General features: G+C 35.9%; 3 protein-coding genes across 3 annotated transcripts in view; all 3 read left to right on the top strand.

Annotated features, from left to right (window-relative positions):
- Positions 1-12,352, top strand: part of LOC149567726 (tetratricopeptide repeat (TPR)-containing protein) — a 217,655-nt gene that overhangs the window by 99,423 nt on the left and 105,880 nt on the right. The gene's annotated exons all lie outside the window — the stretch shown is intronic.
- LOC149567728 (uncharacterized) lies at positions 4,817-5,857 on the top strand. Its single transcript, XM_089820993.1, has 2 exons — positions 4,817-4,884; positions 5,077-5,857. The coding sequence occupies exon 2, from the start codon at positions 5,106-5,108 to the stop codon at positions 5,724-5,726; it is 621 nt and encodes a 206-aa protein (XP_089677119.1). The 5' UTR covers positions 4,817-4,884; positions 5,077-5,105; the 3' UTR covers positions 5,727-5,857.
- LOC149567727 (uncharacterized) lies at positions 5,871-8,226 on the top strand. Its single transcript, XM_089820991.1, has 5 exons — positions 5,871-6,078; positions 6,196-6,348; positions 6,420-6,820; positions 6,925-7,330; positions 7,466-8,226. The coding sequence occupies exons 1-5, from the start codon at positions 6,021-6,023 to the stop codon at positions 8,047-8,049; spliced, it is 1,602 nt and encodes a 533-aa protein (XP_089677117.1). The 5' UTR covers positions 5,871-6,020; the 3' UTR covers positions 8,050-8,226.

Genomic DNA, 12,352 nt, shown 5'->3' with positions numbered 1-12,352 from the left:
ATTTGAATTCCAAAATTAATAAATTACTCTGGATATGTCTCTTTCAGAAACAATGGATGGATGAATAAGTGGGGTATTAGCTTAAGAGATCCCAAAGAAAAATGGAGAAATAAAGAAGTACTTGCAAGGAAAATTCAAAGTAAGCATGTGGATGTTAATCAGTCAGATACAAACTAATTTGCATCAATTTAGATGTGAGATTGGAAGATGGATAATACCTAAAGAATAGTGGGAAGAAAAAAGATGTTTCTATTGCAGTCAAGAAGTGGTGGAGATAGAATGGTATTACATCATAGAGTGTTCAGCTTACAAGGATATTCAGATCCACTGAGACCCTGAACACCTTGAGTAATCTATTTGAAGAAGAAAAGATAAGAAGGGTTGCAGATATTTTGATCAAGATTCACAGTAGAACATCCAAGATGCAAAAGGAATTTTTTTAGGTGTTCTGTGCTTTTCTATTTCAGGCTATGCATGCTTATTTCTTTGATGGCTATCCATGGACCACATAGGTCGTTTGGCCTCGTAGACTCCATAAAAAACATGCATTCGTTTTGAATCTTTGGTTCAAAAATCATATGCTATAGAACTTACAATGGCTATAACTTAGATATTTTCCTTTGGATTTGTAATTTGGATTGATGGTATCATTGCTTATTTGCTCCTACATGTCCCTTTGCACGTGGTCAGCACACTTAAGGTTCAGTTTGGAAACAAGAGACACATCAGATTACCTTCCTTTGAGATGCACATGATCGTGTATGCCTAATCAACAGACTGAGGAGCTCGGCAGTCCTTTCAAGATACTGGTTGAAGATGCATTGAACAAACAGTGTGAGGTGATGATGGAACAACTTTTCGTGTACTGCAAAATAAAACTTCAAGGAGAAATCCAAGAAACCTACCATTTGGTGGACATCTCGATTTTAGGTGAGGTGAATTTTGTTATTCCAACTTTAGAAGGAAAAAATGATACAAATGCTATTGATGATTGATTGTTGAAGTGGGAAAGATATTTATTGTGAATCATTTTTAGGATGCTGAGTAAATCATCTTTTCTTTACTCAAGCCGAGTCTCATGTGAAGCAAGCATGGGAAATCAAATTGTTATCCAAAGAAGCACTTGTTGGACACAATTTTGATGCAGAGATTGACAAAAAACCCACATGAGGAGAATCTTGTTGAGCACACCAGAGAAGAGTATTTTCCTGAAAATACCTATGAACTAAAATCTAGGCAATGCCAATTACTTAATTAGGAGGAGGACCACTATGTTCAGGATTATACCAGCACATTCTATCCTCTGTTAGGAAAACTCGGCATCCAAGATTCCGAGAGGCATTGAGTTTTGAAATATTGAAGTGGACTTCATAGATATATTTAGACTGAATATAGAAATGCTAGCAACTACCTTCAAGTATGCTACAAAAAATTGAGAAAAAAATCAAGAAAGAAGGAAAGAGAGACTATTCTGTGAATAATAGATCAAAGGGTGAGATATACAGGTAAAGAAGCAGTGTGGTCTCTCATGTTCCATAAAACCATTCAAGGGTGAAGTAATTTGTGATGTAACTCCTTTAAATGAATGCAATGTTTTGCTTGGACAACCATTCCATGTATCAGTGTCATGATCTATATGAGTTCAGAGCACATAGTATCACTATCAAGTTTGGTGACCAAAAGCATCAGATGCCTTAAGTAATCCTTGTGAAACCTGCATTTTTAATAAATGCAAAAAACTGTAGATGGTTGATTGCTCAAACTAGAGATTTTATGCTACTCATGGTTTGACCAAGGAGAAGAAGTCAGTTTTGTGTGATGCACGCACAAAAGTAGCTAGTACAACAAACTAGCAGAGGTAGATGGAGTAGATCTTGAAAAGATATTAGAATGTATTTGACACGTGCTGGAGTAACACTGCATTGTCTTCAACCATTGCATTGATTTGATTGCAAGAACACCTTTGCCTATGGAGCTAGCGTTAGGTCAGTTTTAGGAAAATGATGAAATTAAGAGGCAGATACTATAATGTCCCCTTTCTGAAATAGAATTTAATAATAAATAATAATATTGAACTATATTAAAAAAAAAATGATCACAAGTTAATTGAGTTTAATGGAGGTGGAAAGGCATGCAATGAAGAGTTGCGACTCCCTCAAAAATGAGATATAAATGGGAGGAGTTCATTTGAAAGGGGAATATGGAGGAAGGAAGAAAGAAGGGAACATAGGAATTAGAAAGGGAATAATGGAAAAAGAAAGAGTAGGATGAAAATAAGGAAGTGACTCTTGGGGTTGGGATGCACTAATCTGGCCAGTCAGATAGCAACAGCAATGAGACTTAATTAACAGTTCTTCTTTTGATATACAATTCCAAATTACAATAATTCTCCAAAATGGTTTCCCAATATTTGCTTGGCAATTGCGAAGTAAATTCAAGCAGAATTTTAAACCTGCATATCAAATATTATCTCCATTGCCCAATTATGTGAATTCAAATGGAAAGATGCTTAAAACAATATAGGCAATGCCCTAGGAGATATAAACAAACATGAAGGGTTTTGTTTTGCTGCAGTCTTCATAAAGTTGCCCATCAAACCCTCTAGAGAGATTTCTAGTTCAAACATCCAACATTTTGATAATGAAGTACAACAGTGAATTTTGGATGAATCCACACCTTAGGTGAATTTTGGTTTCCATGCAAACCACTAAGGAACTCCAAGGGTGTCTGTCCTTAGGTTTTCTTGTGAATGAGAGAGAAAGCTCTCCATGAGAATTTTTAAAATCAAATGTCAAGAATGAATCTCTTTTCCTCTCTCTCCTTTTATAACCTTTTGATCCAATGTTGAGAGGAAAACTATATTTCTTTTATTTCATTTTCCCTTAGAAAGCAACTTTATTGTGTTTTATTAATTTAAATTCCCTTGTTGCTTTCGAAAAGACCTTTTCACTAATATAATTATAATTTTACACACGAGGTCTGTTTTATGTTCTCAAGATTTAAAACTTCTCATCCCGGTTCCAATGAGCTATTACACCAAGGTGCCTGGTGAAAAAATTCAATAAAAATAGCAACCTTAGTAAATATAATTAAACTATAAGTCTATAACCAATAGAACACACACTTACAGAAATGAACTACCAGTGCCAGAATCAAAATTTGACAGCACAAGAGTGGTCCCAATGATAAAAGATGATGAATAATGTTGGGTGAATATTTTGCAACCGATAGTTTTTTGTAAAATCCAGTCGCAAAATAGGATGACTAGCCACAGCGTGTGAGACAAAGTCTTTCCTACTTTAAAGGGAAGACTCCCCCTTCTCACTGTTCCTTGGATCAACTCAAGGTAAGCAAGAAGTTGAGAGATTTTGTAAGGGGTGTTACCAATATTCTTTCCTCTTAACTTTCGAGAAAGAATCCACTTACCCGTGGAGCGAGTAATTGGCAATGTGAAATCTCTAACTACACTTTATCTACTAGTTGGAAATGGTGATACCAATAAACCAACACCAACTCAAGGGCTGATTGAAAGTGTACCGGCTTGGCTCTAAGTCCTGTTCACTTAATTTATAAGAAAAATCACTACCATTGGGGCACAAAGACTTCTAGAAGTAGATGATTTCTGTTCTATTCTAGAAGAAAAACCTCTACCATTGGGGTGCAAAGACTTTCGGAAGTAGGGAAATTTTAACTATCTTTTGTGAATTTGAGACGACAATACAAGTTATAGTCAAAGCTTGTAGTCTATATATTACCACAACCGTTCCCCGTTAAAGCTTTGGTTCCTATTGCTTCTTAACTCACTACGCTCTATTATTGAACACACAATAATAACATGAATCAAATACAATAGGCACAAATTACAGTCAAAGCTTCTAATTTGTTCTATAACAATTGCTTCTAGTCAAAACTTTGAATCCAATTGCTTCTTTTATTCACTTTTCTCCCAAATTTGTACTACATAATCAAAGTTATGCTTGCACAAATGTGGCAGAGCTTTCTTGCATACAACAAAAGATGATTTTTACAATGAGGGAACACTCCTTTATATAGGCACAATAATTGAGAAAAAGATGGAGGAAAGAGTGGGAGCAACTCAAACAACTTTGACCCAGTCTAACTAAAAGAGAAATTATTGGGTTACATGCAACTCGCATTACATGTAATTACATCCTTTCATGCAATGCATCCTCTTCAATTACAAACATGAAAGAAGAAGAAAGAAGACGGAAATGAAGAAAACGATCCTAGGGATTATTTTGAAGGGCCTTGTATTTGACGATGCAATCCTCGATGATAACAAGATCGGGAGTTCCTATGTTTCATGCCATTGCATTCACCTTGATAATCATAGTGTTACGTCTTTTGATAGCCTTTGACTCTCTTTGAGGAATTGTCCGTTATTTGAAAATATGATGTAGAGTAACGAGAATCGCCATAAAATCGCCTGAATCGGCGATTAGATTCAGCAATGGCGATTTTTTTGGAGTCGGAAATTGCCATTGCCGATTTCTTCAGGTGAATCGCCTGAATTGCCGATTCAGGCGATTCATCCAAAAAATCGCATGAATCGCCTGGAAAAATCGGCTGGAATCGCCCGCGGCCAATAAAGTATAGAGTTGTAAAATTTAAAAAAATTGCTTGTTTTTTTTACTTTGTTTTTGACCTATTCTCTTTGTTATAACCCTAAAGGGCCTTCTATTTGTTTAACATGAGTAGAAGAGAGGAAAAGTGAGAGAGAAGAAGAGAAAAGAAAAGCCATAGGTTTCTAACCGGCAAGAAGAAAGAGCACAAAAGAGATCAGCAATCCATTTGGGGAGGCCATCAATTGCATTGGGAGCATTAGGGAGCCAATCTCAACACTCCTCAACTCATTTGCAAGAGGTAAGTGCTCTTTTTTTTTTTGCATGTTAGTGTATTATGCATTTTTTGTTAAATTTTTATAGTTTTCAAGATTTTTAGTTTAGATCTTGAATGTTCTTTATTTTTACTAAGTTGCAAACTAGGGTTTGTTGTTTTGTAGCTTTTATTAGCTTCAAACTTTGATATTTTACGTATAAATTTTTATTGCAGCAGCCTTTGCTTTCATTTTTTGCAAATTCGCGATGGGTAGAAAAGATGAATGTTGGAAATATAACGAAGAGTTTCCTGGAAGAACCAAATATCAAACAAAATGTATTTTTTGTAAAGAAAAAATAACTTCTGGGGGTATTTATAGATTGAAATACCACATTGCTGCTATACCTGGACACGATGTTACAATTTGCACTCACCAAACTCCTAAGGCAAAACGCACTTGCTTAATGGCATTAGAAAAAATTGAAAAAGACAAAGCCAATAGGAAAATGCAACTTGAAGGGTTAAGGGGTATTGGCTCCCATGTTCCCGCATCCGCATCTGCAGCCGCATCCACATCTGCATCTGCATCAGCTTTTGCATCTGTAGGTTGTGTTGGAGAGGGTTCTTCTAGGCCTCCTTTTTATCCTAGTTCTTCTGCTCGTGCTAGTGCTAGTCGGTCGCATACTGAGACAGAGTCCCACACCAACCTATTGCAGCCTAGAGTGCGGAAAAACAGAATGGATAGTTACTTTGTGCCCCACACTACTCCTGGTTCCCAACCCACGCTTGATGGCATGGGTTTGAACAAGAAAATTCATGATGCTGCCAGAAAGGAGATATGCAAATTTTGGTACTTTTGCAACATTCCATTTATTGCAGCCAGGTAATTGATTCTTTTTTCGTTGTTTTCTTTAAAGTTAAAATTAAAAGTAAAAGTAAAACTTTAATTATATTTACTTGTTTTATAATTTGAGTCTTTGACATCTAAATTTTTATTTGTGACAGGGCTCCTTATTGGCAGAACATGATAGACGCGGTTGCTATTTGTGGTCTGGGGTTTAAAGCCCCAACTGAGGCTGAGTTGAGCGGATACCTCTTGGATGAGATAGTAGAGGACATGAGGGCTGAGCTCGAGGAGAACCAAAAGGAGTGGATTGCAAAGGGTTGCACCATCATGACTAATGGTTGGACAGATAGGAGGAATAGAACACTCCTCAATTTTTCTTGTATCCTGTGGAGGTAATTGATCATTCTACTTTCCTACATACATAATTGTAAATTTTGATTTGTTGAATGCTAATTTGTTGATGATCCATTTAATTTTAATATTCTAATTCGTTGTTTTGTTACTTGTAGGATATACCATGTTCATCAAATCCATTGATGCTTCCGCACATGTAAAAAATGCCACATACTTATGTGAGGCTATTGAGGAAGTCATAGCAGAGGTAGGAGAACAAAATGTGATCCAGGTGGTGACGGATAATGCAGCAAGTTATGTTGCTGCAGGTAAACTTTTAACTTTTCAAGTTTTGAAAATAAATTTATTTGAATTTCTAATTGACTTAAAATTGTTGTAGGTAAACTTTTGATGGAGAGGCACCCCACCATATTTTGGTCCCCTTGTGCGGCACATTGCATTGACCTCATGTTGGAGGAAATTGGCAAACTTGAGTTTGTCAAGTCATGTGTGGAAAGGGCAAAAAACATATGCAAATTCATTTATAGTCATTCATTTGTCCTTAGCACAATGAGGAAGTACACAGAAGGCAAAGAGTTAGCTCGCCTAGGTATCACGAGGTTTGCCTCGAATTTCATCACCTTGCAGTCCTTGTTGACATCAAGGGATGAATTGAGGAGCATGTTTGTTGGGCGGGAGTGGATTTCCTCTTCCTATGCTACGACCACTGTAGGGATAGATGTGGCGGATTGCATATTTGATGAGGATGGTTTTTGGAAACCCGCTAGAGAAATCCTGCAGGTAAATTTATTGCAATTTAACATTTAGTATTTTACTTTTACTTTAAGTTATATTATTTTATATTTAAGTTTTGACTCAAGTTTTTTGTTTTACTTTATATGTAGGTCACTGAGCCCCTTGTAGCTTTGCTACGAACTGCTGATGGGGAGAAGCCCTCTATGGGCTACATTTATGAGGGCATGGATAGGGCCAAGGAGGCCATCAGAGCCCAATATGCAGGAGTGCAGGAGAGGTATGGCCCTATTTGGGACATCATCGATAGGAGATGGCAGAATCAGCTCCATCGACCCATCCATGCAGCAGCTTACTTTCTGAATCCGGCATATCGTTTCTGTCCTGAGTTCAAGGCAGATGCGGAGGTTCTCACTGGCTTATACACAGTGATTCAGAGGTTGAGTAGCGATGAAGATAGCGCTGCTGCGATTGTTGAGCTAGACCAGTTCAACAATAAAGAGGAGCCACTTTTCTCTGGCAAGATGGCCATAAATGCTCAGACAACACTACAGCCAGGTAAAAATTAAATAATATATTCAATGTTCATGAATCTAGATTCTAATCTTAAAGTTGATTATGTAATTTTAGAGTTAACTTGTAATTTGTAAATGAGACTAATTGTTTCAATTTTCAATTTTTCCCTTATTGCAGATAGATGGTGGCAAATGTTTGGGGCCACAACCCCAAAACTTCAAAAAATTGCCATTCGTATTCTGAGTCAGCCAAGCAGCGCTTCTGGATGTGAGCACAGTTGGTCCATGTTCGAGCACATCCATTCGAAGAGGAGAAATAGGTTGACAGTGCAGAAGTTGAATGATATTGTCTTTGTTCATTACAACCTCCTTCTTAGGATCAGACAGATTTTGGGCACTGACTCCTCTCCGATCATTCTGGAGGAGATTGATCAAGAATCAGAGTGGCTCACAGAGGTTGTGGATCCAGTCTTCACTGAGGAAGACCGTGTGTGGGTTGACCAGGTGGATATAGAGGCTGAGGCAGCTAGAGCACGTTCTTCAGGCATTGGTAGACGCACACGTGCACGCACAGGCACAGGCCCTAGCGACGTTCATGAGCCCATCTTACATGCGGGAGATATGGCTCGGCAGTCCTCTAGGACCTACATTAGACGCCTTGCTACTAGGCATACTGGATACTCAGAGGCTGAGGCTGAGGCTGCAGCCGAGCTTCAGGATGATGTTGAGGATGATGATGATGACTATGAGTCTGAGGCTTGAGTTGGAGCCTTGTTTTTATATTTTGTTTACAGATATTGATACTGAATCATTGATAGACATATGTTTCAAACTTTCATGGATCTTCATCTTAGATTCTTACATACATTTATGATTTGATGTCTTATGGATCATCTTACATACATTCTATGATTTAAATCATTGTGATCATTTGATTTCTATGTACTTCAGCTAGCCTACAATTTACTTTTTAGATAACATAGTTACATATGTGATGGATTTTATGTTCCATGTTTATGTATGTTAAGTTTTAACTTCTATTTGATGATGTTATAGTGTTTTTAAGTTATATTCAATAAAGGGTGCATGAAATAAGTTTTAAATTGTTAAAATCTTTAAATTTAAAGGGTTTTTTCAAATTTGCCGATTCATCGCCGATTCATTGCCGATTCATTGCCGATTCACGATTCGATTCGGCCTTGCCGATTCCGATCCGATTCCGATTCTTGTTACTTTGATATGATGTGATCAAGCTTTTCTCGTTCAAATTGTCGTGAATTCTCCTTTGTAGATTGGCACATTCTAGAGTCTCCAACATTTTGAAAACCTTCTCGATGGTGTTTGGATATAAACTTAGAACAATTTTCTGACAAGCATTTGCAACTTTTTTTTTTGTTTTTTTGAATCAAAGTGCTGGGCACATTTCCACTCAAACTCAGGTTCTCTGATAACCATTGGGAAAATGGAGACTAAATGAATTATTGCTTCTTTGAGAGCTAAAACACGTCTTCTTAACAAGATGTCCTTGCACGAAACGTGGATTTCATGAATATGCTCATGTAATGAGAAATGGAAAGTGAGATGACATGCGACTGCAGATGGAGAATGAGCTTACATGTAAGTGTGTATGAAATGCGTTATGACAAGGGAAGTGGAATGCCATTTATTTTGCTCATCAAGTGTAAGTGCATATGGAAGGAATGAATGCAATGTGCCTTGAGGCGAAGTGAGCTTTTATAGACGTCTTTAGGAAAGGTGAAGTCCAAGTACATGGGAATACATGCACATGACATATTTTGACCTTTTAAAATAGTGTCTTTAAGTCAAAAACTGGTTTTAGAGATGCAATTACATGTAAAACTTTTCATGTAATCATGTCATGTGATTGGATGTGGAAAGTGAGATAAGTGGAAATGGAAATAGAAAATGAGATTACATGTACGTGCGGATGATGGATCGGATGAAATACATGTAATCACATTTGATGAATGAGATGCGAAGTGTTGTGACATGGAAAGATGAAAATGGAATGTGATGATACTTTTGCATGAAATGAAAGATGGAGTGAAGTGAAACATGATCAAGTTCTTGGGAAAGAACTTGCAACTTCTTCAAAATGAAGAAAGATCGAAAAGCAAACAAGTAAATCACAAACATAGAAGAGAAATGTAGCTTTGGCAAAAGACACAAACATGTCAACAAACAAACCACTTCAACATGAAAATTCGAATTTGGAATTTGGGAAAAAACCAAAAACATGAAAATAAACCATTTCATCATTTTAAGACGAAAAATACACTTTCCATGGCATCAAAATTAACAAGTGTAAAACATCAAGCTCAAACATGCATAAAATCAGCAAGATAAGCATGAATTTAATTAGCAAGAAGGAAAATGTCCACTTATTTGATGATTGTGTGCCAAAATATCAAGTTTTGTGGACTTGAAGACCAATTTTCCCTCAAATCCGGATTTTCAAACAACTTTTTGACTTCTTCTGTACTTGTGGATGTTCAATGGTCGAATTTGACATGAGAATGCCAAAAAACGTAGTCTCCAAAGACAATAGCATGCATGAAAACTCAAAAACGACATGTCTTGATCAAAGGGTTGGGCTGGAAATGCCATTTTTTGAGTTTTTTGAACAAAAGTGTGACTTTTTATGCAAAAATCTGGGCCGTTTTTGCAAAAACGTAGCCAAAAAATACATGTTTTTGAGTCATTTTTGATTTGTGAATGCAAAAACGACTTTCCCAAATGCATATACAATGATCAAAACTCCAAAATGACCCCATATTTGGCCAAAACGTGAATTTTGAAGGCCCAAATCTGGGTGTTTTTCTTTAAAACGTGGCTCTGTATGGGGCTGAACTAAGTTGTTTTTAGCATGATGAGGTTGCCAAATCCACGGGAATGCATGAGGATGCAAAAACGCCTCTTGAGGGAAAGATTTCAAGTCATTCTATGGAAGAATCTAAGAGAATCACCAAAAACGGGTTCTTGGAGGCCAAAGTAATGAAATTTTTCAAAAATGGGTTTTGGAAGAGCAAATGCATGAAGTTGAATGTAAAAAACACCGAATCCATGCTTTAAATATGCACAATAGATCTAAACACACCTTTTAGAGGCCATTACATGTTTTAATGGGCTCTCCCAAGGCAAAACACACTTTTTTGGTGCATATGCATGTTTTAAAAACATGCTTTTTGCCCAAAAACGGGTTTATGAAATGTGTTTATATGCTTTTAGTGCAAAACACACTTTTTTGGTGCAATTACATGTTTTAGTTACTTGCATATGCAACTTAAGGCAAAAATTCACATTTTTGATGCATATGCATATAACATATCTAGATCGACTTTTTGATGTCATTGCATATTTAAGTTTAGTTTACATACAATTGCATAAAAAATTCACTTTAAGAGGCCATTGCACACTTAAGTGATCAATTTAAGCACATGTCAATTTAATTCTAATAAAATATTACTTAAGTGAGACATAAATTATTTTAGATTATCATATTAACAATATAATATGTAAATATCATTTAATAGGTAATATTTACTAGAGCATTTGATTTAAATATCAAAAATTAAATTGAATTATATAGTTAATATAGTCACTTAAGTGAAAAATTAAAAAACAAACTCAACTTAAAAATATAACATAAGTGCACTATAGTTACTTTAAGTGAAATTTTAAATGATAAAGTAACTTAAAAATATAACATAAAGTGAATTTAAGTTATATTTTTCAGGAAGTGAATGTCAAATAAAAAATATAACATGATATTTTTAATTCGTGCAATTGTATCAAAAAGTTCCACTTTTTGGGCACTAAAATGGTCATATCTTTTGATTGCCAACTCTGATTAAGCCTTAAGATAGGTCAAATCGAAGCGAAAACCGAAAGATATGATTTGAGCAAAACTAAAGGACCAAAAGCTAACAAACACACACTAAAAAACGAAAGAAAAGACGATGAAGGCCTAAAAAATCAAGCATAGGCTTGACAAGAAAAAACGCAAAAGACTTTATGAAGGCCTTCAGTAAAATGATTCATTATATCAATTGATGTTGCTTGATTGATCAGTACAAACCATTTAAATAATGAAAAAAGCTTAGAGAAATGCAAAACTAGTTTGAAAAAGTTTCGTATTGTTACCTGCATTTTGTGGTCATAAAATGTAGGACAACAGGTAACCTACTAAAATAGATGCTCCCTCCAATGATCTTGGAGCCTAAACCAAAAGTTACAAATAACATCTGAAAGCATCATTTAACTCTTCTCAACCATTTGGGCTCATTGGAATCATTAAATAAATATATTGTTAATGTTGACACTTATTCAAAAGGTTAGTGCTAACTCCAATGAATTATAGTTAAAAACGGGGACATTATAGTTTTTGACCCTCTCAGAAGATTCTAATTAAAAAAGGTTATGACTCTCTCAGAGGGCAGAAATGATGAAGGGTTGTCTCTCTTTTGAAGGATGGTGATTGTGAAATGTTGCGATCATTGCAAAGGGCAGAAATGATCAAAGGTTGAGAAGGTTTCAATTGAGGAGGACAGACAAGGTAAATCGATTTTGGAAACGAAATATTATTGCCAAAGGAAACATCGAAAAGCGGAGATTCTGTTCTTATAAAAGGTGGTGACCCTTTCACCAATAAAGGAGAATTCATTCCTAGCATGGAAGGAGCACATACCGATCATCACTCATGAATCCTTCAAAATAAATCCTTCATGCATCCATCAAGAAATCAAGCAAACAAGCAATAAACAAGGTCAAGGCAACAATTGTCAAATTGACATCAATCACTAGGTCATCTTGGGATGAAGAAAACAAACAATTGAGAAATCAAATCAGCATTTATTCAATCATCATTCACCAATATGTATAACCGACATATATTCCATCATCACTCATCAATCACATAAAACATCAATCGCCCATACTTCAATGTAAGAGTTCTTTCCGTTCTATTGTCAAAGTTTCAGTTTTCACTTATATGGATTTTGTCAAACAATTGTTGTGCAAAGTTTGTTCTGAAATTTTCTGAATT

Source organism: Cupressus sempervirens, chromosome 3 (genome assembly GCF_028749045.1).
Source record: "Cupressus sempervirens isolate cs-2001-9-10 chromosome 3, ASM2874904v1, whole genome shotgun sequence".
Taxonomy (NCBI): Eukaryota; Viridiplantae; Streptophyta; class Pinopsida; order Cupressales; family Cupressaceae; genus Cupressus; species Cupressus sempervirens.
This window is presented reverse-complemented; position numbering and strand designations above follow the sequence as displayed.

Excerpts from the sequence above, each read along its gene's own strand:
- LOC149567728 (XM_089820993.1), top strand. The coding sequence starts at position 5,106 with ATGGGTAGAAAAGATGAATGTTGGAAATATAACGAAGAGTTTCCTGGA.
- LOC149567727 (XM_089820991.1), top strand. The coding sequence starts at position 6,021 with ATGGTTGGACAGATAGGAGGAATAGAACACTCCTCAATTTTTCTTGTA. Across the intron at positions 6,349-6,419 it reads AGCAAGTTATGTTGCTGCAG|GTAAACTTTTGATGGAGAGG; the intron begins GTAAACTTTTAA and ends AAATTGTTGTAG. Across the intron at positions 6,821-6,924 it reads CCGCTAGAGAAATCCTGCAG|GTCACTGAGCCCCTTGTAGC; the intron begins GTAAATTTATTG and ends CTTTATATGTAG.